Below are 25,839 nucleotides of genomic sequence, written 5' to 3' on the forward strand. Positions count from 1 at the left end.
AAAGGTTACTGTCAACCTGGGTCCCCAGATCCCTGATAACCTCTTCTGTGCTTAGTGGATTGCCACTTATATGGTAACTAGGGGTAACCTTGTTTTTCCCGAAGGGAATGACTATGCATTTTTTGGCGTTTAACTTTAGGCCATGGCTCTGGCACCAGTTATCCATTTCTATGAGACCCTTCTGAAGGATGTCTGTGTCAGATGGGTTTTCAACTATGGTGCCCAGTTTGCAGTCATCTGCAAACTTTGTCAGCCATAATCCTCCTGTGTTTGCCTGTACCTCTGAAAAGTAGATGCCGAACAAGAGTGGGCCCAGGACTGAGCCCTGCGGGACACCACTTGTGACAGGCTTGGAGTCTGACATGGCGCCAGCAACTCTGACCCTGTGGGTTCTGTCACTTAGCCAGTTTGCAACCCATCTTGTGACGTATGGGTTTACGTTTAAGCTGGTGAGTTTTTCAATTATACCCGAGTGAGGTATTGTGTCGAAAGCCTTTGCCAGGTCACGGTAGGCTGTGTGGACTGCCTTGCCCTTGTCAATGACCTTGGTGACTGTTTCAAAAATGTCAACCAAGTTTAAAAGGCATGATCTGCCCTTGACAAAGCCAAACTGGGTTGGATCCAAAGTCTGTAAGTCCCCTATGTCTTTATTTATGAGTTCCATTATGATCCTCTCCATAGCTTTGCAGACCAGGCTTGTCAAGCTGATGGGACGGTAGTTTCTGGGGTCGGTGGAGGCACCTCCTTTGTGAAGTGGGACCACCGTTGCCATACGCCACTCCTTGTGTACGTATCCTGAGGTGAGACTAAGATTAAACAGCTGCCCTAACTGCGGGTTTAATTCCTCATTGAGTTCGTGGAGCACACAACCGGGGACACCATCTGGTCCCATGGATGCTGTGTTTTTCACCTTGGAGAGAGCAGTTCTCACCTGAGCATTTGAGATGTTTGGGGGACTACAATCCTCTGGTATAGATATCTCTCCTTTTGGGGGGGAGGGGGGGGGAAATTTGCACTGAACCTGTCAGCCAGTATGTTCATAGGTTCATAGGTTATAGGTTAGTACTAGGCTAACTGCCTTTGTGGGCCATTTTAAGCCTAACCATTTACCCCATCTGAGAATCAAACCCTGGACCTTGTGTTTGTAAGGTAACCACCTTAACCATTATGCCAACCCCCCCCCCTTTCTTGGTGTTGTCTGGATTTTGGGGTCGGAACGCATGATATGAGGTAAAACCTGATAGTGCCGGGGTGCTCTCCGGAGCCTTGAACCAGGTTTCAGTCACACCACAGACATCGATGTTCTCCATACTGAGAAGGGCTTCGAGTGCATGCATGTCTGTAGGTTCCATGATTTTTACATCATTTGCACTAATTCTGAGCATATCTGGGAGTTTCCTCCCAGGTTTCTAACATAGCTAAAAAAGGCCTTATGATTGTCTTTTGAGTCCTTAGCAATTTTTCTCTCAAAATTTGCCTTGGATGCTTTTATGGGAGATCTCAGTTTTCTACTTATAATGATCAAGGGTGTCTTCCCTTTTATGGATTTTGCTCTATCTTGTAGTAGCTTCTTCCTTTTGTTGTAAAGCTTGTTTATGGCTGGGGTCCACCAGACTGGACGCTTGCCTTTGGTACAAAGAGTCTTTGTTTTGTTTGGGATTGCCTGATCCATGCAGTCCTGGAGGTGCTGGTAGAAGGCATTTGTAAGTGATTCAGTGGTTTCAGTAATGGTTTCCGCTGGCTCGGGGGCCTTGAAAGAGACCACACCAGTCTTTAGGAGTGTGAAGTCGGCTTTTGAGAAGTTCTTCACTGTGGTCTTTTTTATCTGGGGTGGGGGCGGGATGTGGACTTCCAGTGAGATTTGTTTATGATCTGATCTCACCAATGATGGGTATACCTCTGGTGTTGAACATTGTGACCCCATGTTTGTGATGATGAGATCTAGTATGTTTCTCCTCTTGTGGGGATGGTGACTAGTTGTTCCATGGCATTTGAGTTTATGAACTCTAGGAACCTTTGGGCTAGAGTGTTGGGGATTGAGTAGTGATCCCAGTCTATATTTGGATAGTTGAAATCACCCAGTATGATGGTGTTTGGAGATATATTTATCCCCTCCAGTGTTTTCAGGAAAGCTGTGTGAGGTTCCTGAGTTTGAGAGGGTGGCCTGTAACAGGCTACAAACTGCAGAGCAGTCTTGCCTACGGTTAATTGCACCTGGATGGTTTCCGATGCATCGTGCATTGCCACCAACCTTGAGGTGAGGGGGTCCTTGATGAATATGGACACCCCCCCCCTTTCTTGGTGTTGTCTGGATTTTGGGGCCGGAACACATGATATGAGGTAAAACCTGATAGTGCCGGGGTGCTCTCCGGAGCCTTGAACCAGGTTTCAGTCACAGCACAGACATCGATGTTCTCCATACTGAGAAGGGCTTCGAGTGCGTGCATCTTGAGGTTGAGACTTCTGGCATTGAGCAGCATTACCCTTAGTTATTTTCCTTTTTTGTATTCTAGGGTGGTAGGTTTAGAATTTGAGCCCTGTCTAAAAAAGGCACAATGGGGGTGGCAAGAGCCTTTGCCAAAATCCGGAAGCCCAGGGGTGACAGGTGCAAGCCGTCCCTTGTGAAGCAGCGTGGCTTGTCCAGCATGTCATCCCAGGCAGACAGACATTGGATCCCCTTTGAATGACACCATAGTTTAAGCCAATTATTGAAGCTGATCATCTTGTCTTCGTATTGTGGCATCATTCTTGGTGAAGGTAGGATACTGCTCAAGGTCAGGGTCATACCTGCCTGGGCTACATAATCAGAGAGCTCCTCTATGTCTCTTTTCATGTAGTCCAGGGAGGTACATCTCAGGTCGTTCACACCAGCATGGACAATGACTGAGTCATACTTGTACCTGCAGTTGAGTGACCTGAGTGCTTGCGTTATGTGGTGGATTCTAGCGCCCGATAGGCAGCTTACTGTGACCTTCTCCATACTCAATCTGGTGAGCGGGACATCAGTGTGTCTGACTATGGAGTCACCAATGACGAGTGTGTCTGGCATTGTGTTTGGCCTTAAGGGCTGTGACTGTTTGGCACACTGACTCTGTGGTCTATGTGTTGCATGTGCTGTGCCCTGTGGAGGCAGTTGTTTGGGTGTCTGCTTTGGTGGCCTCTGCTGTTTTGGTAGGTTTTTGATCAGAGCCTCCGAGTATGTCTTTGTGTGTTTATGTGTATGATTTGAAGTTGTGATAGTGCTATGTGAGACTGGGTTTGTGGTGTGTGTGGTTACCTTCTCCTCCTGTCTGGTCTTGCCAGCCCTATGTTGAGAGAGCTCAGCCTCTAGTTTGGCTATATATTTGCATCTCTCGCATGTATTTGTGTTTTGTGGGAGAAGGAGAGGGTTGTCAGTGTACATGAGGCAATTGTAACATTACCTCAATATTCCCAGATTCACCAGCTGAGCAGGAGAGGACACTAGCAACTGATCCCTCGCCATGCTAGAAGGAATAGACAAAAACTTTATGTAGATGAGTTTGAAAAAAAGACTTCGGGGGATGTGGTGTTTTTATGCCGGTGGGGTACTATGTATAATAAAAGTGCTATATCAGAGTAAAAAGTACTTTAGGAGCAAGTGCTAGGCTTTACAGATGGAGAATAGTCTACTTAGGAATCAAGTAGAGCTGAACTTTTTAGTTAGAGAATAGGCTGGTTAGATTAGCAGTACAGTTCAAGAAGAGCTGTTCTAAGGGAAAAAATGAAGAGTGAACTTTAGGTAGCCCGAATAGTTTAACCTTGATTAACCGCCGCTGCTCTTGTGTGCTCCTGTGGCAACTCCGCGCTAAATCGCGCTAAAGCGCTCTAAAGCGTGCTTTATAGCAGGGGGCTGGAAAAGGCAGGAAATGACCCAAAATGGCCAATGAACTACAAGTTACTGTCTTTAACCACTCCTCTGAGGACAAACAGGCAGCTCAGTACTCCCCACTCTCACTGGTGAGTAAAGAAACTTCCTCCTGACCAAACAAGGAAAATGGAGAAGTACAGGAACCAAGACAAAGCCCAGGGATCAGCAAAATCTGATCACTGGAACAAACTAATCAGGAAAGTATGGAAAACAAAAATATTTTTTTTGGTTTTTTTTCAAGTTTTTTACACAGATAGGACAGAAAACCCAGTAAATGCTATGATTTTCGATTAAATGCTATCAAAAGCTAGTACACTTGAGTGTATTAGCCTGTAGTTTAACTTTTAAGCAAAACTTAAACTAGAAAGTGCAACAAACAAATCAAGCTTATAAAAACAGTAAAAACAGGTAATAACTATAAAATAGGCAGAAACAGTCGTCGAAAGGCACAAAAGGTCGAAAATGCAGAAAAAAATACTTAGAATCTGGAAAGTTTGTCTTTTCTGGTCTCTGCTTTTCTAGGAACTCTGCTGGATACCACGAGGAGCTGTGCTGAGTTCTCTACAGCCAGAAAAGCCAGCCAAAGCATGCTTTCTAGCAGGGGCCTGGAAAAGGCAGGAAATGACCCAAAATGGCCAATGAACTACAAGTTACTGTCTTTAACCACTCCTCTGAGGACAAACAGGCAGCTCAGTACTCCCCACTCTCACTGGTGAGTAAAGAAACTTCCCCCTGACCAAACAAGGAAAATGGAGAAGTACAGGAACCAAGGCAAAGCCCAGGGATCAGCAAAATCTGATCACTGGAACAAACTAATCAGGAAAGTATGGAAAACAAGAATGACACACACACATGACACACTTATTACGTCACCCTTTCTTAGAAGCAAAAGTAAATGACCATGGGCTGAGTTCATAAACATTACCATGAGATGTACATGGTGTCTGTCTCGCGGTAACCTTTTGGAATTCAAAGACGGTCATACCATGGCGCTTTTGCACAAAGACATGCAGTACTGTGGGGTGCTGTCTCCAAAGCAGTGCTAGATGCTAATAAGGCAGTCAGAGGGATAGTCATATGCTAATTGTCCATGTGCTCTCCCCTGGAACTGCCATTTATGGAGTGAAATGATTCACAGAATCACTTGGCTGTGTAGATTAGTAGTGATGTTCCTGGCTGATTGCAGTAGTGAGCACTGGCAAAAGAATGTATTTATCCATTGCAGAAGTGGTAAGTGATGGGGAGTTTAAAACGGTAAAGTAGTGTTAGCAGGTGTGAGTGCAAGGGGCTGCATTTGTGAGTGTATGTGTAATATGTGTCTGCATCGGAGGTCATGGTAGGGCAGTTAGTGAGGGAGTAATAGTCTGTGTGTGTGTGTGTGTGTGTGTGTGTGTGTGTGTGTGTGTGTGTGTGTGTGTGTGTGTGTGTGTGTGTGTGTGTGTGTATGTGGGTGAATGGATGCCTGTGTCTGTGTGTGCAATCTGGTGGGACAGGGCTGTTTTGTGTGTGTGTGCTTGCGTGCATACGTGTGTGTGTGTGTGTGTGTGTGTGTGTGTGTGTGTGTGTGTGTGTGTGTGTGTGTGAGTAGGGTTGTCTATTATGCTTCCATACATCCCTATACTAATGAGCACAGCCTGCAACACTAAGTGGGGGGGGGTAGCACTAGATACTCGAGATATCACTTTAAACATGCCTGAGTGACAGTTAAACAAAATGTGGACTGGGGAGGAACACTAGATACCAGGGTACTCTATACGGCATTCCTTAAAGCCACGTATCTAAAAAAAAAAAAGGTGCGATGAATCACTAGACACCAGGGATCAGTAGCATGCCTTAAGAGGCACTAGAAAGGATTCCATCCCTAAACCCTCCTACTGTGTATATAAGTTATCTCTGCCACCACTAGACATCAGGAATAACATCTTCTTAAAATAAATAAATGAGAGAAAAAAATGAAATACAAAGGGGTGAAAGGGGTTTGAATCCTGCACCCCTGACACATGAGACCCCAAATCAGTGCAGTTGATTTTTTTACCATGTATTGAGGATCTTGGGCATTATGTAATATCAGAATGCAGATGGTAAATGCTAGAACAATGAAAATAAATAGTGCTGATGACAGTAAATCATACAAAAGGCAAAAACTTTATTTCATTGCTAAGCACTTTCAATCCTATACAAAGGGACTTCATCAGAACAAATACATAACACACTTGCTCTTCAATTTATAATACAGCTATTAAAATGGTGCCAGTCAAAAACTAAAATCAATTAAAATACAAAATCCAGCTACATTTAAAACTGAAGCAGTAGTTCACATAATCCTTATTTACATTGTCTGAAATATATAAAATAAGCCTATTAGCATGTGCAACATTGGCACATGAAAAATAACTTTTAGATATTGTTTAAATGCTGTGAATAAAACATCCATATAATAAAACTCATATAGTAAGACACTTTTTGAGTATTCCATGGCTATGATGAATATCTTACATGATATTGACACATACATCCTTGTGTCTAGAAACCAGTTAAATATTGTTTGCCATCATGTTGATTTACTATTGGAAGATGTATTATTTAATAGTAGGTTGGACAGAGAATTATATCATAGGATCATAGGAAGTTACTAGGCCACTTGCCCTGAGGCCCTTATAAGCCTATTCAAGAGTTTAGCCCATGTTTAGACAAGTCAGCACCCAAAACCCCTCTCCAGCAGGGACACAGGAGGAATCCCAGGGGTGTATTTTCTGTTTCCCATCCAGTGATCCAGGTTGCACTTGAAAAGGGATAATGAAGTACTCTGCTTGATGTGGAGAGAGAGTCTATTCCACAGATGGGGGAGTCTCTGGGACACAAATCTGTCACACCAACAAGTCCTATTGATATCACAAACCAGGCTGAGGTCATGTGTATGTGTTACTTGAGTGGAGCTTGACTTGTGGATATACAGCAGTCCCATCAAGGCAGGGTCTGAGGTTGCTTTCTATGCCAGACAGAGGTCACCTGTGAGAAGTCTGCATGAAACTGAATAGAGGAACAGGGCTTTTAGCCTATCTGTGTAGAGTAGATGTTTGATGCCCTGGATTCTTCTGGTGAGGAACCTCTGTTGTCTCTCCAGCTGCTGCATGTCTTTTGTAAGGTATATGCCAAAAACAACATTGTACTCAATAATTGGCCTTATAAGGGAAGACTACATGGATGTTATGACCTCCTTGTCCCTGGATGAGATAACCTTACTTATGAGGTGGGCCATGTAGAAAGCTTTCCGTACAATGGATGCAACATGGTGGTCAAAAGTCAGGTTGCTATCAACCTGGGTGTCCAAATCCCTCATGACTGATTGCGTACTTAGGACATTGTTATTAATGTGATAATATGTGGAACTGTCACTATCTCCAAAGGGGATAATGATGCTTTTTTGGCATTCAGCTTGAGACAATGTTTCTGGCACCAGTCATTTGTTTGGGTGGGACCTTCTTGGAGGACATCCACATCACATGGGAAAGTGATGACTGTGCCCAGCTTGCAGTCATCTGCAAACATGGTCAGCCATAGGCCACTAGTTTCGGCCTTCACATCAGAGAAGTATATCCTGAATAACAGAGGCCTCAAGACCAATCCCTGGGGTATGCCACTTGTTAAGGATCTACTGCTTGAGGTGGCTTCCCCTAATTTGATTAGGTGGGTTCTATCAGTCAGCCTATTTGCTACCCATCTGATAATATATGGATTGATGCCTAATTGAGAGAGTTTATCTATTATTCCCAAGTGGGGAATAGTGTCGAAGGCTTTGGCCAGGTCAAGGTAGGTGGTGTACTAGTCTGCCCCTTGTCCATGGCTCTGGTGACTGTCTCAATGAATTTGACTAGATTTAACAGACATGACCTCCCCTTGACAATGTCAAACTGTTTGGGATTGAGTGTTTGGAGGTTGCCAATGTCCCTGTTAAAGAGATCCATGATAATCCATTCCCTGGCCTTGCAGATCAGGCTAGTTAGGCTGATGGGTCTATAATTTCTCAGATCGGTGGACTCTCCACCTTTGTGTAAAAGGATGACAGTGGATGTCCTCCACTCGGCTGGGACAAAGCCAGTACTCAGGCTTTGGTTGAATAGGCTACCTAATGGTGCTGCAAGTTCATGCCTGAGTTCATGTAGGATGCAGCCTCGGATGTTATTCCACGACAACTTAATGGACTATGATTTTCTAACAACTGACAAAGTGAGCTTAATTATTGAATTTATATCACTGGTGCTGGATAATAATTATATATATATATTTTTAGGGGAAAATGTTTAAGCAAATTAAAGGTGTGGCAATGGGTGCTGCAAGTACCCGTGGATATTTTTTTTAAATTCTCTAAACCCACAATACCTACTATTTTTGGTATACTGAAAGTACATAAGGACTTAGACAATCCACCTTTTTGCCCTGTAGTACCTGCACAGGGGTCAAAAACCTATCAAGCAGCCATTTTGATTGTTGGGTGGTTAAAATCTATTTATAAGACACCACATTTACGTAAAGATTCATGGGATTTTTAGGTCGCCTTAAGGAGAGTATGAGGTGTAGAGATTTAGGATTTTTAACTTTCAACATAGTGGATCTTTTCTCTTCGATTCCCCATGAGGAATGGCTAGAATTATTCCATGACAGCTTAATAGACTATGATTTTTACTGACAAAGTGAACTTAATTATGGAATTGATATCATTGGAGCTGGATAATAATTATATATATTTTGAGGGCAAAATCTTCTTCTTCTTCTTTCGGCTTTTCCCGGTTAGGGGTCGCCATAGTGGTCACCTGTCCGCTCATGACTGGCAGTGGAGTTTTACAGTGTTGAGTTGCCAGCCCGGTGACCAACCTTCCACAGAAGGCACACACATGCACGCACTCACACCTAGGGCCAATTTAGAGTGTCCAATCCACCTACAGCATGTCTAAATTAAAGGTGTGGCAATGGTGCTGCATGTACACCCATCCATGCCAATTTAGTTTTGGTTTCATGGGAAAAGCATTTTGTTTTAAGTGTGAATTATTTAAATACATCAACATTTATTTACACTTTTTAGATGATATTTTTATTCTCTGGGATGGTCCCGTTGATATGGTAGGTCAATTTTTAATGTATTTAAGTAAGACTACTGACTTCTTCCATTTTACATCACAGTTTACCAAAACTGCTATTAACTATTTAGATACTTTGATATCATACACTAACATTAGACTTAAGTCACAAATACATAGGAAATTGACATTTAGTATTTTATACTCCATGTTTCAGAAAAAATAATTTAGTGAAGAGACAGTGTGTAAGGGCTGCGAGAATGACTTTGACATATGAAAATATGGTGAATGAAATGGATTTGCTTATAATATGTTTATCGCTAGGAGTTATCCCACAGATTTAGTGATGTATATTTGTGACAAAGTTAAGTCAGGCTGGGATACTAAATATAAGCCTCTTTTAGGGGATAGAGTATTAAATAAGAGTTGTAGTACAGTATCAGAAGTTGATTTTAGATTTAAACATGCCACAGTGGTTCAATATAACTCTGGTACAAAGGAAGTAAAGAATATATAACAAAAAACTGGAGTATTTTAAGGGTGACCCCTATTATATTTAAAATTTTGGGGGATAACCCAGTTTTTCTTTCTAATACAGTCCTCAATCTGAAGGGGATTCTTGAACGGGCTCAAAAATTTTGGTACCCATAAATGTGGAAGTTGTCATCAATGTCCCTACATTTTAATGTGACATTTTACAACTGGACATATGAGAGATTTTTAGGGTTCATTTAAGTAGAGGAACTTGTGCAACTAAAGAGGTCATATACATTGTGAAATGTATGGAATGTCCGAGCTTTTATGTTGGTAAACCCAGAGGTGTTTACGTAAATGCATATATGCACATATATATAATATCAATAACAAAAATGTTAATAATGCTTTGTATAAATACCTCTCAGTTAGTCCGATTTCGTATATTAGGACAGGTAAAAATAAAGGTGACTGGGAAACCAAACCTGAGTACTGTGAAATAACTTGCCAAATAAAGCTGAGAGCTACAATTGCCCCTGGCCGGAACAAATTTGTTTCTATAAACCCTTTACTTTAATTAAGGGCCAATAACATTTAATATTTAGACTATTATAGGATAGCCTAAAAGATATATTATAGGAAAAACTCTCTAATTGATGGAGTCTGTTGCCTTGTCTCTTGATTACTTTTGAAAAGTCCTGGGGAAGTTTTTTAAATAACATTTATGTGTTTTATTATATGAAGTTTATTATATGGATTTTTTATTCATAACATTTAAACAATATCTAAAAGTTTTTTCATGGCTCTATGTTGCACATGGTGATAGGCTTATTTTGTGTATTTCAGACAGTATACATTAGTTTCATTGTTTTTTAAGAGATTACTAGGCAATCTGCACTAGAGCCTTTACAAGCCTAGCCATGTTAATCCCAAGTAACCCCATTTGTTTTTTTTTTTGGGGGGGGTAGTTTGCAGAAGTAATTTATGAACAGAGTGGATCTGTAATCCACACTGGCTACTCTTGTCCATGAGGGACATGGATGCCACCCAAGGGGTGAATTTGCAGTCTCCTATAAGGATTATGTGAGCTACTGCTTCAGCTTTAAATTTACCTGCATTTTGTATTTTAATATATTTTAGTTTTTGATTGGAACCACTTTATTAGTATCACTATAAATTGATGGGGACATGTGTTATGTATTCATTCTGATGAAGTCCCTATATATAGGGATGAAAGCACTTAATAATGAGTTAAGGTGTTAGCCTTTTGTATGATTTACTGACATCCACATTATTTATTTTCGTGGGTTCCAGCATTTAGCACCTACATTTTGTAATTAGTTTTATTTCGGACGCTGTACTGTGTTTTTGGTGGTTATGGGCATTGTGTCCAGCAGTTCATCATATATGATGGAGAGGGACAAGGAATGCTAAGCATACCACGCAACCTCGTAGCCCCAACCATCAGGACAAAAGCCAGAAGTAATAAGGGCACAAAAACATCGAGGGACCGTAGTCTTCCTACAAGTCTAGAACATTGCCAGGATAACAGTTTTTGCTGTAGCATGCATTTACTGAATGATATAAAGTGTGAAACTCAAAGGTCTGGCATTAGGGACTGTCTGTAATTATCTGTGAATTACCAGGACGGGAAAGAAGGGAACATAGCCAACATTCTGACAGCAGACAGGTATGTCGTGGATTTTCATGCAGGTGTTTTACTGTGTGCTTGCATGTCTTACAGTGACTGAGAGGAGGGGGTACCTATGCTAAAATGATGCTGCCACTACTGTTACCTGCTGTAGGAAAATGCTGATCTGCAGTGGCAGTACCTAATGGCAATTCAAAGACATGCAAATTAGCTGATAATGAGTTTTTCCTGTTTGTGGCAAGTGTATCTATGAATTGCAGGAACATGGCCTTTTTACCTCAGAGCACTGGGGTTCTAAATGAATCCTGTTGCTGGTGTGGCAGGATTTTACAATACAGTTCATTAAAGTCCACAGATTTTACACTCTCTTTTATAATATGATTATATTTTTCATCATTTTGTTACTCTTTGTTTTTAAAAGTGTTTTTGAGCATTATCCCAAATTCCTACTGGAAGTAAAAAAAGTTATGTGATATTTGTTATTTAAATGTATGCTAATTATAGATCAGTAAAAACTAAATGAAAACTCCAGCCAAGCTAATACTTCAAATGAGTGACCTCTCAAACCTCTTGTATCAGAGGCGCATGAGATATATGCAAATGATCCTTATGAACACCAGGTGTTTCAGCTAATTGGCTATTCTGAATACCCATGACTTGTTTCATCGTATTAATTGACAATTTCAGGCCAATAAAGCCAAACCCCACTAGCTGTGGATATGCATCCAGATATTTGGCTGAACGTGTCTACTTTTCATGGAACCATCGTACCTATTTTCGATGTCTGCATGTTGAGAGGCATGCTTCCTGGGATGTGACATACATTCTGATCCTGGGGAGGGTTGGGAGGGTTGGGAGGGTGGCCTAATGGTTAACGTGTTTGCCTTACAAACACAAGGTGCAGGGTTTGAGTCTCACAATGGATAATTGGCTAGGCTTACAATGGCTCGCAAGGGCAGTTAGCTTAGTACTAACCTATGAACAGCTATGAACCTATGTATATCAGAGGTTTATTTTATTGTAACTGCTAATCAGATAGATGGGCTATGCACATAAATCACATTTCAGAGAGGAGCCATGAGACTGATGTCCAGTTAAGTGACTTGCCCACAGTCACTCCGTATGCAAATGGAGACTGAGGGACCCAAACCTCAAGCATGAAACTCATAAACAGTTTAATGTGATAATTTGTCTTCTAAACTCCCAGATTAAATTAGACATAAATCAAAATGTATAAATGTGGAAGGTTCCCATTTTCAGATTTTTCAGACTCCTTTAAAAAATCATCAGAGACCTGGCACATAGAGAAATACAGTTTGTATTAAACTGCTTTATAACAACATGTTCTTAAGTGTCTAAATCTTATCCAGTTTTATTAGTAATTGTTCATAAAGCATTAACATTCAGGCTCTCCATCAGCTTGGGACTCATAAAAATTTCCAGTACAGGATGTTATAGCAATAACCCACGCCTGGGTGTGGGTAATGCTGGATTTACCCACGGTTGCCGTGGTTTGGTCCCGAGGGACCAAACAAAGACAACCGTGGGTAAATACAGCATTACCCACACCCAAAAGTGGGTTATTGCTATTATACCATGACATTATTTAAGAAAAGAAACTATTACTTTTCTTAAATAATGGCATAGTATAATGCCTGTTTACTGCCCTTCCGCAGATGTCTGGCATCCGCGGCAGTTCTGATGTATCAGAGCTGTGGGCAAAAGCAACGGAGAAATCAAGATCTCCGTTGCTTTTTTTTTTTACTGTTTTCACTATGTTAAATGGGTTTAACATAGTGAGACAGTTTTAAAATAAGCAATGGAGATGTCCGTTGCTTATTTTAAAACTGTCTCGCTATGTTAAACCCATTTAACATAGCGAAACAGTAAAAAAAGCAACGGAGATCTTGCTTTCTCTGTTGCTTTTTTTTAAAAACCTGTCTCACTATGTTAAATGGGTTTAGCATAGCGAGACAGCTTTAAAATAAGCAACGGAGATCTCTGTTGCTTATTTTAAAGCTGTCTCGCTATGTTAAACCCATTTAACATAGCGAGACAGTGTTTTAAAAGTAGAGTTATACTAATGGAAAAAAGTCCGGGGGACCGGACCTTTTTCCATTAGTATAACTCGATTTACAATGTGCACGCTGGCCAATCAGCATGCACGTTTTGGGGGGGGTCATGGTATAATACTAAATAAAGTACCTTATACTGAGCAACTGTATTTCTTGTGAATTAAGTATGTTAACAACAACAACAATATACTGAGCGACTGCATTTCTTGTGAATTAAGGATATCGGTAGAATAAAATGTTAGTTTCCTGAAATCAAATAGTCTATGATTTGATATAAAATGAATTATTCTACCCATGCTGTGTCTGCAAATGGTCCTGTTGAAATCAGCGCACTACCCCAGTCAACAAACAGAAACTGCTTTTTTGACTTCCATGAGGCTGAATTATGACTTTTTACAGAAGTGTTGGTGTGTTAGTTTGTGGTTTCTCCCTCTCTCTTTTCTTTTCATTCAGTCAAATGGTAGTTAAGTATGAATTTTAGTATTTTTATTTAAACCTCACATAGCCATATTGTATATGAAGTGAGAATACAGATGTAGGTATTTGGCATGCAATCCTAGTTTTACAAATATTTTTATGAAAATGCTTTTAAATGATCAAATCTGCTAACATGCATTATTTTTATTTATATACTGTGATAGCACTAATGAAAGGAACCTAATTTAACACAAATTCTTTATCTTTTGTTTTGCAGTGTGATAAAATTAAGGAAATGCAGGCAGAATTCGTAAAAGCAGACAAGGCAAGTTGTTTTTAAATATTTTCAGAGATAACATTAAAACAAGTACGTACAATTTAATTATTTTAATTAGTGCTTCCTGAATACACAACTGCAGCTGATTTTTAAAGATGGATTTCTTATAATTTGCTGACTATAAGTAATTAGTAAACAACTGTGAATGACCTTGCATTTTACTAATAATGTTCTGAGTACTGTTTATTAGATGATGCACCCTGATATAGAGAGGCGCATCCCTGACTACAAGTCAAGAGACGTGGGTCCGATTAGTGGCTTGGGTGACTAACAGTGCTGTCAGTGAGGGTGGTCAGTGCTTGTCCTGGGACTAACAGTTCTGCCAGTGAGGGTGAGCGATGCTTATCCTGGGGTTAACAGTGCTGCCAGTGAGGGTAAGCAGTGCTTATCCTGGGACTAACAGTGCTGCCAGTGAGGGTGAGTGGTGCTTATCCTGGGACCTACAGTGCTGTCAGTGAGGGTGGGCAGTGCTTGTCCTGGGACTAACAGTTCTGCCAGTGAGGGTGAGCGATGCTTATCCTGGGGTTAACAGTGCTGCCAGTGAGGGTAAGCAGTGCTTATCCTGGGACTAACAGTGCTGCCAGTGAGGGTGAGCGGTGCTTATCCTGGGACCTACAGTGCTGCTAGTGAGGGTGAGCAGTGCTTATCCTGGGACTAACAGTGCTGCCAGTAAGGGTGAACGATGCTTATCCTGGGACTACTGGTGCTGCCAGTGAGGGTGAGCAGTGTTTATCCTGGGACTAACAGTTCTGCCAGTGAGGGTGAGTGATGCTTATCCTGGGGTTAACAGTGCTGCCAGTGAGGGTCTGCGGTGCTTATTCTGGGACTAACAGTGCTGCCAGTAAGGGTGAACGATGCTTATCCTGGGTCTACTGGTGCTGCCAGTGAGGGTGAGCAGTGTTTATCCTGGGACTAACAGTGCTGCCAGTGAGGGTGAGCAGTGCTTATCCTGGGGCTAACAGTGCTGCCAGTGAGGGTGAGCGGTGCTTATCCTGGGACTAACAGTGCTGCCAGTGAGGGTGAGCAGTGTTTATCCTGGGACTAACAGTGCTGCCAGTGAGGGTGAGCAGTGTTTATCCTGGGACTAACAGTGCTGCCAGTGAGGGTGAGTGGTGCTTATCCTGGGACTAACAGGGCTTCCCGTGAGGGTGAGCGGTGCTTATCCTAGGGTTAACAGTGATGCCAGTGAGGATGAGTGGTGCTTATCCTAGGACTAAGAGTGATGCCAGTGAGGGTAAGCGGTGCTTATCCTGGGAATAAGAGTGCTGCCAGTGATAGTCAGCGGTGCTTATCCTGGGACTTACAGTGCTGCCAGTGAGGGTGAGCGGTGCTTATCCTGGGACTAACAGTGCTATGAGTGAGGGTGAGCAGTGCTTATCCTGGGGTTAACAGTGCTGTCAGTGAGGGTGAGTGGTGCTTATCCTGAGAGGAGATGTTTTTTTGGTTACGTTTTTCTGACACACTGTTGGTATGAAGTAAAGGTCTCACAAACCACTAAAAGCAGGAGCCGGTCCAGGGTGGGCATGATCTCTGCCCGCCTTAGCTGGTGCCGGTAGCTCTAATGCTTTGCATCTGAAGGGGACATGCATACATAGACTGATGGAACATAAGGTAGCCCCTGCAGTGATTCAGGTATGCATGTCTCCACCTGGGGGTTGTGTTAGAGCCATAAGAAAAAGGGTTGCATTTGATGGGATGTTGTTGAGAGCACAAGCTGCCAAGATGATGTCCCTATACAGATTCTCACCTTGATAGATCTGCAGGGTGATTCCCACACCACCAGGACATGAATGGGCCCATGTAAGATTGGGGACATTTGATGGATAGTAGGCAGATGGGAGAAAAATGTACAAAGTAAGAAGATATGCAGCTGTAGTGTCTCCATCTGCAACCAGTGTATCTGACAAGACAAATTGAAACTATCGAACCAATATGCCATATGATACAATGGATTCATCTGCTTTCTGAATCACATTCCAACAAATAAGAAAGACACCAGAATATGATACCACGTTGTAAGTCATTTGGCTCATTTTCCATGGGTGAAGCTGAAACACATTCACAGCTTTTTACCACCTATAAAATCATCCACCACTATATGCCATTCTACAATTGCATTCCTAGTTGGTTATTATGAGTCAGTCACCAAAAACTCCTGCCTGTACACAAACCTGTCAAATCATCTGGGCATTGTCTGCACTTGTACCACTTTGCTACAGCTGGAACTCCTTATAACTCTCCCTCAGATCAATACCCTCCCTCCCATTCTTAAAAAAAAAAGAGAAAAAGGTCAAAAGCTGTCTCCTCTGTTCTTACTCCTGGATAAACACCTGGATAAGCTAAATGTGAAGTAATACCTCCTCCTACCTATATATATACTCTGTTCCTCCCTCCCTTCTTCTTGGATCTTAGTTCTATCAGTTTTTCTTTACTACCATATGCTTGCTTTTCCCTCACTTTGTATTGCAATTCTTGTTTAAATTATACTAACTTACCTTTAACTTCTCCATGAAGCAGCTGAAATTGCTCTAACTATTAAATCATTGTCATATAATATGTATCTACTCTTAACCAATGTTTTCATATTATGTCTAATTCAGTATAACTATTTAAACTGCATTTTGTTGCATTATTATTAAAGACGGGTTGGGAGGGTGGCCTAATGGCTGCGGTGTTTGCCTTACAAACACAAGGTGCAGAGTTTGAGTCTCACAAGGGATAATTGGCTAGGCTTACAATGGCTCACAAGGGCAGTTAGCCTAGTACTAACATATGAACATGTAAAGTCTGAAAATCAGAAGTCTGTCGTTATTTGGGGTTAGGAGGGTGGCTTAATGGTTAAGGTGTTTGCCTTAAAAACACCAGGTTCAGGGTTTGAGTCTCACATGGGATAATTGGCTAGGCTTAAAATAGCTCAGAAGGGCAGTTAGCTAAGTACTAATCTATGAACCTATGACTGTAAAATTATTATTCTTAAATGTTTTGTAATACACTGAAAATAGGCAACTGTAACTAGTCTTTCCAGATACAGATTTGCTGTATCCAGCACTGCTTGTAAGCTTCTGAGCCCTCCCCCCAAGCCTCTCTGTAGCCTATCTACCACAAAAGGAGTGGTTTCTGGCCCAGAAATTGTAGATTACTGGCCATTTAGGAAGTTTTTCCATCTCTTTCAACTTTCTGGTTTAAAATCCTGCATTTGTGCTTGTTTCCCACCTTTCCTGTAACTAGTCTAGTCCAGATACAGATTTGCTGTATCCAGGACTGCTTGTAAGCTTCTGAGCCCTCCAAGCATCTCTGTGTTGGAGAGAAGCCTTCTAGCTTATCAGTGGGAGTGGTAAGCACTAGTTAGCCTATCTACCACAACAGGAGTGGTTTTTGGCCCAGAAATTGTAGTTTATTGGCCGTTTGGGCACTTTTTTCCATATGTTTCAACTTTCTTGTTTAAAAACCCATGTTTGCACTTGTTTCCTGACTTTCCTTCAACTAGTCTATTCCAGATACAGATTTTCTGTATCCAGGACTGTTTGTAAGCTTCTGAGCAGTGCCAAATTCTGCTCTTCAATTTTACCTTAGATCTGCCAGTTTTCTCTTCTCCTGCACCTTTACTTATTAGTTTAGCACTTTACCAGACTTCTTGTAGCAATTATTGTAGCACATAAAAGTGCTACCAGCACTAAACCTTCTACAACCTTCTACAAGAAAACAGCTCCAGTACTTATTATTAATGTCTACCCCGCCAGGCATGTCTAAAGGTCAGTCCCCTGTGCTTCCTCCTATTAACCTAGGTGAACTTGGGCATCCTGAGGCAATGTAGCATCTGCCTCATGTACATTGACAACCCTCTCCTCTTACCTCCCAACACTCAGACTAGTGAGAGATGCACTTATATATCCAAATTGGAAACCATACACTCTCCAGCCAAGACTGGAATAGCTGGTCAAGAGGAAAAGGTCAGCACTTGCACCACACCACATGGAACACATAGCCCTCCAGAACGCACCTTCGCTGAGGCTCTCAATAAAAATCTACCCAAACAGTAGAGACCTCCAAGGCAGAGACGCACTTGACCACCACAACACAATACTAATCACGAGACACGTAACTCTCCTAAACAGTGTGCCACTCAACCAAAGCCCCTAAGCCAAAACAGCATGCCCAACACACTAGTCATAGATGACACGAAATAAAACAAACTCTACAACAGAAGGAGGAAACTGATGCAGAATAAGGTGAAGCCCCAAGACTGAAAAAACTACCTTATCGGCCTCACCATAAAGTTGATATCCCTCATCAAATCCTCTAAAGCTAGCTATGAAAACAGAATTGCAGCAGATAGTAAAGACAACCATAGGGCCTTCTATAGTTATGTAAAGAATCTCCATGGCAATACGCAGATCTGCTCTGAGCTACTGCACAATGGTACCTCCTGTACCAAGCCAAAAGATATTGCCAATACACTGTCCGACAGATTAGGTGCCAACTTTACCCCTCTCCCCCCAAAGGACTAATCACAATACCAGTAGATTGCCAGGCACCTAGTATTACTGCTGCACAGGTTAAAACAGCACTGTCCAAGGCTAAGAATACAGCTTCTATGGGACCTGACAATATCCCTGGCTGTGTTCTACATGAACTACAGAGTGAACTGGCACCTCACCTGTGTGCCCTGTTCGATCACAGCCTCACCTCAGGCTTTGTCCATACCAAATGGTGCACTGCTACAGTCATTCCTCTACAAAAAGGAGGAGCAACTACAGACCCTGGGAACTGTCGCCCCATTAGCCTAATGAGTCTGATATGCAAAGCTATGGAACCCATCATCCTGTATCTAATAAACAAGGATATAGGGAATCTCAAAACTCTGGCTCCCACACAGGTTGGTTTTGTGAAGGGTAGATCATGCCTGCTCAAGCTGGTTGACTTTTTTGAGTTAGTCACCAGAACTGTGGATGAAGGCAAGGTGGTTCATACAGCCTACCTTGATCTGGCCAAGGCCTTTGATACCATTCCTCACTCAGGAATCATAGAAAAACTGACTAAGCTAGGCATCAACCCCTATATCCCTAGGTGGGTTGCAAACTGGCTCACAGACAAAACCCACAGTGTGAAAGTAGCTGACTCCAAGTCAGACTGCCAACCAGTCATGAGTGGAGTCCCACAGGGATCAGTCTTGGGTCCTCTCCTGTTTGGTATCTAATTCTCAGAAGTCCAAGCCAACACGAAGGGACTCTGGCTATCAAACTTTGCAGACAATTGGAAGTTGGGAGCCATTATTAACTCCCCAAGTGATGTTGATATCCTACCAAAAGGCCTCACTGAGACCAGCGACTGGTGTCAGAACCATGGCCTTAAGCTCAATGCCAAAAAATGTGTCGTCATCCCCTTTGGGAAAAACCCAGTTCCCAAGAATTACCACATCAATGGTAGTCCACTGAACACAGAAGGCATTATAAGAGATCTGGGAACACAGGTTGACAGCAACCTCTCTTCTGACCAGCACATTGCCACTGTTGTCCGAAAGCCCCTCTATGTGGCACATCTCATTACTAAGAGTTCATTGTCTCCCTCTACTCTTCCCTCATTAGGCCAATCATCGAGTACAATGCCTCATTTGGCATGTACCTCACTAGACACCTGCAACAGCTGGAGAGGCTGCAACAGTGCCTCACAAAGAGGATCTTAGGCCTTAAACACTTGTCATATATGGACAGACGCAAAAAATCCAATTATCATCTGTCTCATATCAACTACTTAGAGGCAATCTCTGCTTGACTTACAAAGCCATGTCTGACTCAGCTCGGTTTGAAATGCTACATCTAAAGAAATCCTAATTCCTCCACACCACATGCTCCAGAGATCTCAACCTCATTACCACAATCAACAGAACATGCTGGAGGGACAGGTTCATAACCCAGAGTCTGCCCATGCTATGGAATAGACTTGCCATACATGTCAAGCAGAGCACCACACTGGCCCTCTTCAATAGAAATCTTGTTGAGTGGATGGGAAATGGAAAATTCACTCCAGGGATCACCCCAGTGGCTCTACTCAATAGAACTAAGGTTGAGTGGCACGATGCCAAGGTAATCCTATGGGCTTGGCTTGTAAAGACTCCAGGACCATTAGCCTAGTACACACACCTATGAACCTATACCTAGTTGGACTTTCCCGGCAATCAAACATCAATAAATAAATAAATAAAATTATGTGTTTCTTTACATGCCATAGAACATTCAAGTAAACTCAGGAAAAATATCACAAAACAATGAGTGAAGGTGTTCAGCACAGCATGATGAACAATACAATATTGGTCAATACTCCTGCAGTGGTATCTCTTACGGTGTTTGGACCCCTCATGGTTTCTTCAATTAGGTGATATAAATTCAAGGCCTTTGTTCAAACACGTACCCACACTTATGCATATACATACACATATAACCACATACATATCTACTTACATGCATGCGTTTGTACATACATACGTACATACATTGTAATACATTATATGTGGGGATGGCACAAGCTGATGAAAAGCAGAGTATAAACATTAATATATATGCATACCATACTAAATGTAAATTGTTAAAGTACACTGGGTTTTGTATAGAAAGCTTAGGTAAGAAAATATGAACCATTTTCCGTAAAACAATGATATTGCAGGACTCTATAAGTGAAGGAAGATATTGATTATTCCGAAGGACTCCGAACTGTTGCTAAGAATTCCAGGCAAGCTAAATGCAGTAGGATCAGCAGCAGACCAGAGAAGGGGAAAGCTCTGTCACTAGTCTTTTTATTTCTGTAATAGTCTTAAGGATTTCAAGGACAGGACGGCAGAAAAAAACACAAGTATCTCAGATTAACTGAAGGGTGTTAAGGCTTCAAGTTCAAAATACTAGGTCCCATAATGATTATGCACACTGTTATATAGAACTCTAGACTAAATTATCAGTTGGGATAATTTTTTTCAAAAAGATGAGGTCCACTGGTTTTCACCATATTCACCAATAGGCTCAGAACAGTCACCCAGCATGCAACTATTGCTCAATATGCTAATGACTCCTCCTCATATGCTCAGCTCCCTCCCGACCAGAACTCCTACAAATAACCCAATAATCCCTCCATGATATTGAAAAATATCTCTCTGACTCTCAACTTGTACTCAATCCAAAGCTTCTGCTCTTCACTAATAGCAAAGTACCTGATAACTACACTCCTTTCACCATCTACTCGGCCAATAAAACTAATTCAGAACCTGTCCAGCACACCAAATTCCTTGGAGTTACAATAGATGACAACTTAAAATTTGACAAGCACTTCAATCTAGCTATCAAAAAGGTTCACATTAAGCTTGGTTAGCTAAACAGAGTCAAGCCTTACCCAACAAATGACACTAGACGTTCCATAGTAAGGACTCAGCTACTCTCTACCCTCCTTTATGCCTCATCAATATTCACTAAGCTCAGAAAATCTGACTTAAACAAGCTGGAGTCCTGTTATAACAAAATCACAAAATTTGCTACTAACCTCCCTCACAGATCACATCACTGCACAGCACTTCATAAAATAAATTGGATTGAACTACCTCATCTGCTATCTGTCAAGCAATTAACATTCGTTCATTGTATCTGAAACCATCCAGACTACTGTCCATCACTTAAGAACTTAGTTCATCCCTACTCAAGCAACAGAACACTAGGATCCTCCAACAAATTACTACTTAACAGTAATTAACCTAATAGCTATCATGGCAATTCCCTATTCTCCCACCAAATATCCAACTCCTGGATTTCCATACCTCAAATGATACTAAACACTAGCAAAGTATCCAAATTTAAAACACTGCTTAAGGAACACCTAGCTAACACCTGGCTCTGCTCCTCCACTAATTCAGATTGAACTGTTCTGTCCATCCCTTTTCTTTCAACCATAATTATCTTTGCTCTTTTTATATTCTACGCTGTTTTTTCAGCACCCATCAGATTTCAACTTCTCTCTATCTACCTCTAATTCACTTCTCCTTAAATCACTTTACACCTATCTCAAGTCTTTTATATGCATTTTCTTTCCCTCTTTATTAACTCTCTTCCACACTGCCTTGCTGTCACTGTTTTAAATATGTGTCACTAAAGGAAATATTGTCAGCCTAGCTATGTGGAATTTTGTAAATAATTATATGTCATTTGTGAATACTAATGATTTATATATAAGTGTGACAGAAGGAGATACTGCTAACCCAGCTATCTGGAACTGTGCAAATGATTACATGTCAGTGGTGAATGTCAACATGATTCATATGCTTGTGTTACAAATGTATTAGAACTGTATGTTATGTGTATATCAAACTGCTGGTACAGAAGTGTGTGTGAAAAGGATTTGTACAGTACTGAGCTTAAAGATGTATCCACAGTGTACCCTACTGGAAAATAATAGAAATGTATATAAACTACTGTAGCTGTATAAATGTATATATTTTAATAGTGGAAACTGGAACATAAAAGGTTAACTTGTAAAACTTCCGGAAAATATTTGTAATTAAATTGTTTTATAACAATGTAGTAAAAGAGATGGTTTCAATGCAGCAAGGAGCCTTCTGCATTGTTTTGTAAGAGTTTTATTGTTGTATGTCTTCTAGCCATTGCAAACATCTGAAGGCTATGTGTTTTCACAGAGAGATGCTAAATGCTAGCAGCTTCTAGCAATGGGCTGTTGAGCCTGGGAAATGAAGTAAGGTGACGAAAAGTGATGCCATGGTGCAAGTACCCCAGCAGTAATATTGATATTAATTTAAAAACTCTCTGAGAGAGTGGCTGTGCATTTTGTATTTTGTCTTTGACCTGGCAGCATCAGCTGGAAACATCCACTCACCACATCTGTCTTGCCTTGCTGTAAGTTAACTAGGGAACAGTTCTTTCTTTTAGATTCAGTAAGGAATATAGTAAAGATTAGTTTAGATGTTTTCTGTATTTATTTGAGAGTGTCCTGTAAGGCTGTTTTAAATATTTCTTGTGATTTTGAACTCTGATGTGACTGTGAAGACATATTTAATATTGTCTTGTTCTTTTATTATTTATTATTAAATATAGTTAAACCTATCTTTGTGGCTGATATTTGTGGGACATATTTAAGCTCTGAGAGTACTTGCATATTTATTTGGTGACACTGTACAGGCCAATCCAAAAAGCCTTGCTCTTGGTCAAACTACCATTTGGATTACTAGTAACATTACACAGTAGGACTGGACACCCTTTGTTAAGGGCTTTAAAGTAGCTGATGAGGGGTTCTGGTGGCACTGATAACTACCTTATAGTCAGGCTGAAGGAGGCATAGCTAGTAAACCTATGCCAGCCTTTCCTAGGGGTGTGTGTGTGTGTGTGTGTGTGTGTGTGTGTGTGTGTGTGTGTGTGTGTGTGTGTGTGTGTGTGTGTGTGTGTGTGTGTGTGTGTGTGTGTCTGTGTGTGTAAAACAAATCTCCAAGAGTGTGTATGTGTGTGTCAGCTACTTGGGCAGGGACATGACGCACGGGTTTGACAGAGAGAGTATTAAAGGACTTGGCTTGGAACCCTGGCTAAGGACTCAGCTCTATAGCTGTGCCACTGGGGAGTCTTACAGGGGATATGGAGAAAGAGGGAGAAACCAGCCCCAGACTGACTGTGGTCGCTGTGTGCTCTTAAGGGAAATTACAATTTATTGTGTGTGTACTTGTCATCCTCCCAGTGTTTGTGTCCCCCACTGTTGCCAGTGATGAGGACTGATTCTCCTTGATTACTGGGCCAGTGCTGGGGCATCACATATTAATCGGTGGGCAGTGGTGGGATAGCTACATCACATATTAACTGGCTGGCAGTTGCGATCCACATATTAGGATTCAGTGATGTGGATATTGAATTCCTGTAGGTTGTAAACAGTGGTCAGTAAAGAATGTGTTTGTACTCTCAATCAGCCACACAGTGAAAATTCAGAGTTTCATATCACAATTGATTTATTTTTTTGTTAGCTTAGTTAATCAGGGAGAGCAGGCAAGGATGTCAGCAGAGGAGTACAGCAAGCTGATAAGGAGCTAGTTGGCTGAGATATGCCAGGCTAAAGGACTAGTGCATGCCAACCTGACTAAAGGACTGGTGCATACCAACCTGACTAAAGGACTGGTGCATGCCAACCTGACTAAAGGACTGGTGCATACCAACGTGACTAAAGGACTGGTACATACCAACCTGACTAAAGGACTGGTGCATACCAACCTGACTAAAGGACTGGTGCATACCAACCTGACTAAAGGACTGGTGCATACCAACCTGACTAAAGGACTGGTGCATACCAACCTGACTAAAGGACTGGTGCATGCCAACCTGACTAAAGAACTGGTGCATACCAACCTGACTAAAGGACTGGTGCATACCAACCTGACTAAAGCAGAAATGATTGCAGCCTTGGGCACAGCTGCATCACAGACCAGCAATCAGAAGGACAACCAGAATGGCCTTTGAGATGTACAACTCTCAGAAAATGGACAGTTCATCCTTTCCACAGAGGATTTAAAAATTCATCTGGAGTTAAAAAAACTTGAACTGGAGGTCAAACATTTGTAAATGGAAGCAGCAGAGAGACTGAGAAGTCTGGAAGCTGAGAAGAATGAGAGGCAGAGACAACATGAGAAGGAGATGCTGACTCTTCTCCAGGGTCATGGAGGTAATGGGGAAGGGAATAAGTGAACCCCAGAAGCAACAAAGGTCAGTAAATTTCTTCCACAATTTGCAGAGGGGATCATTTTGATAGTTTTATTCATATGTTTGAAAGGGCATGTGAACAGTATAATGCTGACCAAGGACTCTGGGTATGGTTCCTGACCTCCTTACTACATGGTAAAACTGTAACTGCTGTTTCTAAGTTGTCTGATACTGATTGCTTAAATTATAATACTGTTAAAAATTGTCTATTACAGTGTTTTAAGGTAACACCTGAAGCTTACAGGAAAAAGTTTCATGAGCATAGACACAAGCCAGATGAAAGTGTGTGTGAATATATTGCTGAACTAAGCACTGATTTTCATAGGTGGGCGAGTGGATGTCTGGTCACCACTTTTGAAGGGCTGGCAGACCTTTTGGTGTGGGAACAAGCTCTTAGCACTTCGCCTGAGGACATGAGATCTGGTTAGCAGATAGACAATGTAACACAGCAGATAAGTTGGAGAAAAAGGGAGACCTATACCTAGCAAGCAGGGCATCACTGCACAGGAAAGGGATACCCAGTCTGCTCAAGCATCTAAGGGAACCTTTGATGGGCAGCTTAGACTGCCCCAACAGAGTCCAGCAGTAGCCTGGGAAGCCACTAGTCCAGGTACACATCCAGAACTAAGGGTTACATGTTTTAAATGCAACCAGTCAGGCCATGTAGCATATACATGTCCATGGAGGCAAGGTGGGGAACAAAAGATGAGAGAGACAGTAAGTGGGAATGACAGAATGCCAGCAGTAAATTGTCTCGAGACAACAAGGGTACCAATCTAACACAAGAGGTTATATCCTATCTTAGTAAATGGGAAAGAGGCCACTGCTAAGAGAGACACAGCTTCTGACCTAACCATTGTGAAGCCTGCAATGGTTAAAGAGGAGCACTACTTGTTTGGGCAATCTACTCCAGTCAGAGCTTTAGGAGGGACCCCATTCCAAACAACTTTGGCTAGGGTTCATCTTGACTAGGAGGGTGGAAAAGGAAGACAGCAAGTAGGTGTGTTTGAGGATATCCCAGCAGATGTCCTGATAGGGAATGATTTTGATAATGCAGTACCTTGTGTGCATGGAGTGACATTCAGTCAGGCTTGGAGACAAGCATGTGGGTCTGGTAGCCTGGGGGAGATCCAGACAGACTACAGACTTGAAGCAAGAAAAGGTGTGGTGGTAACTTCAGAAAGGGAGTACCCTGTG

General features: G+C 41.8%; 1 protein-coding gene across 1 annotated transcript in view; it reads left to right on the top strand.

Annotated features, from left to right (window-relative positions):
- The first annotated feature begins 211 nt into the window (after nt 1-211).
- LOC122808924 (calhepatin-like) overlaps nt 212-25,839 on the top strand; it is a 78,883-nt gene continuing 53,255 nt past the window's right edge. Inside the window, exons 1-2 of the mRNA XM_044080061.1 lie at nt 212-218; nt 13,859-13,906. Coding sequence (XP_043935996.1) covers nt 216-218; nt 13,859-13,906 — 51 coding nt within the window. The 5' untranslated portion in view covers nt 212-215. The remainder of the gene's footprint in view (nt 219-13,858; nt 13,907-25,839) is intronic.

This window comes from Protopterus annectens, chromosome 1.part1 (assembly GCF_019279795.1).
Source record: "Protopterus annectens isolate FY-2018-M chromosome 1.part1, PAN1.0, whole genome shotgun sequence".
Lineage (NCBI taxonomy): Eukaryota > Metazoa > Chordata > Ceratodontiformes > Protopteridae > Protopterus > Protopterus annectens.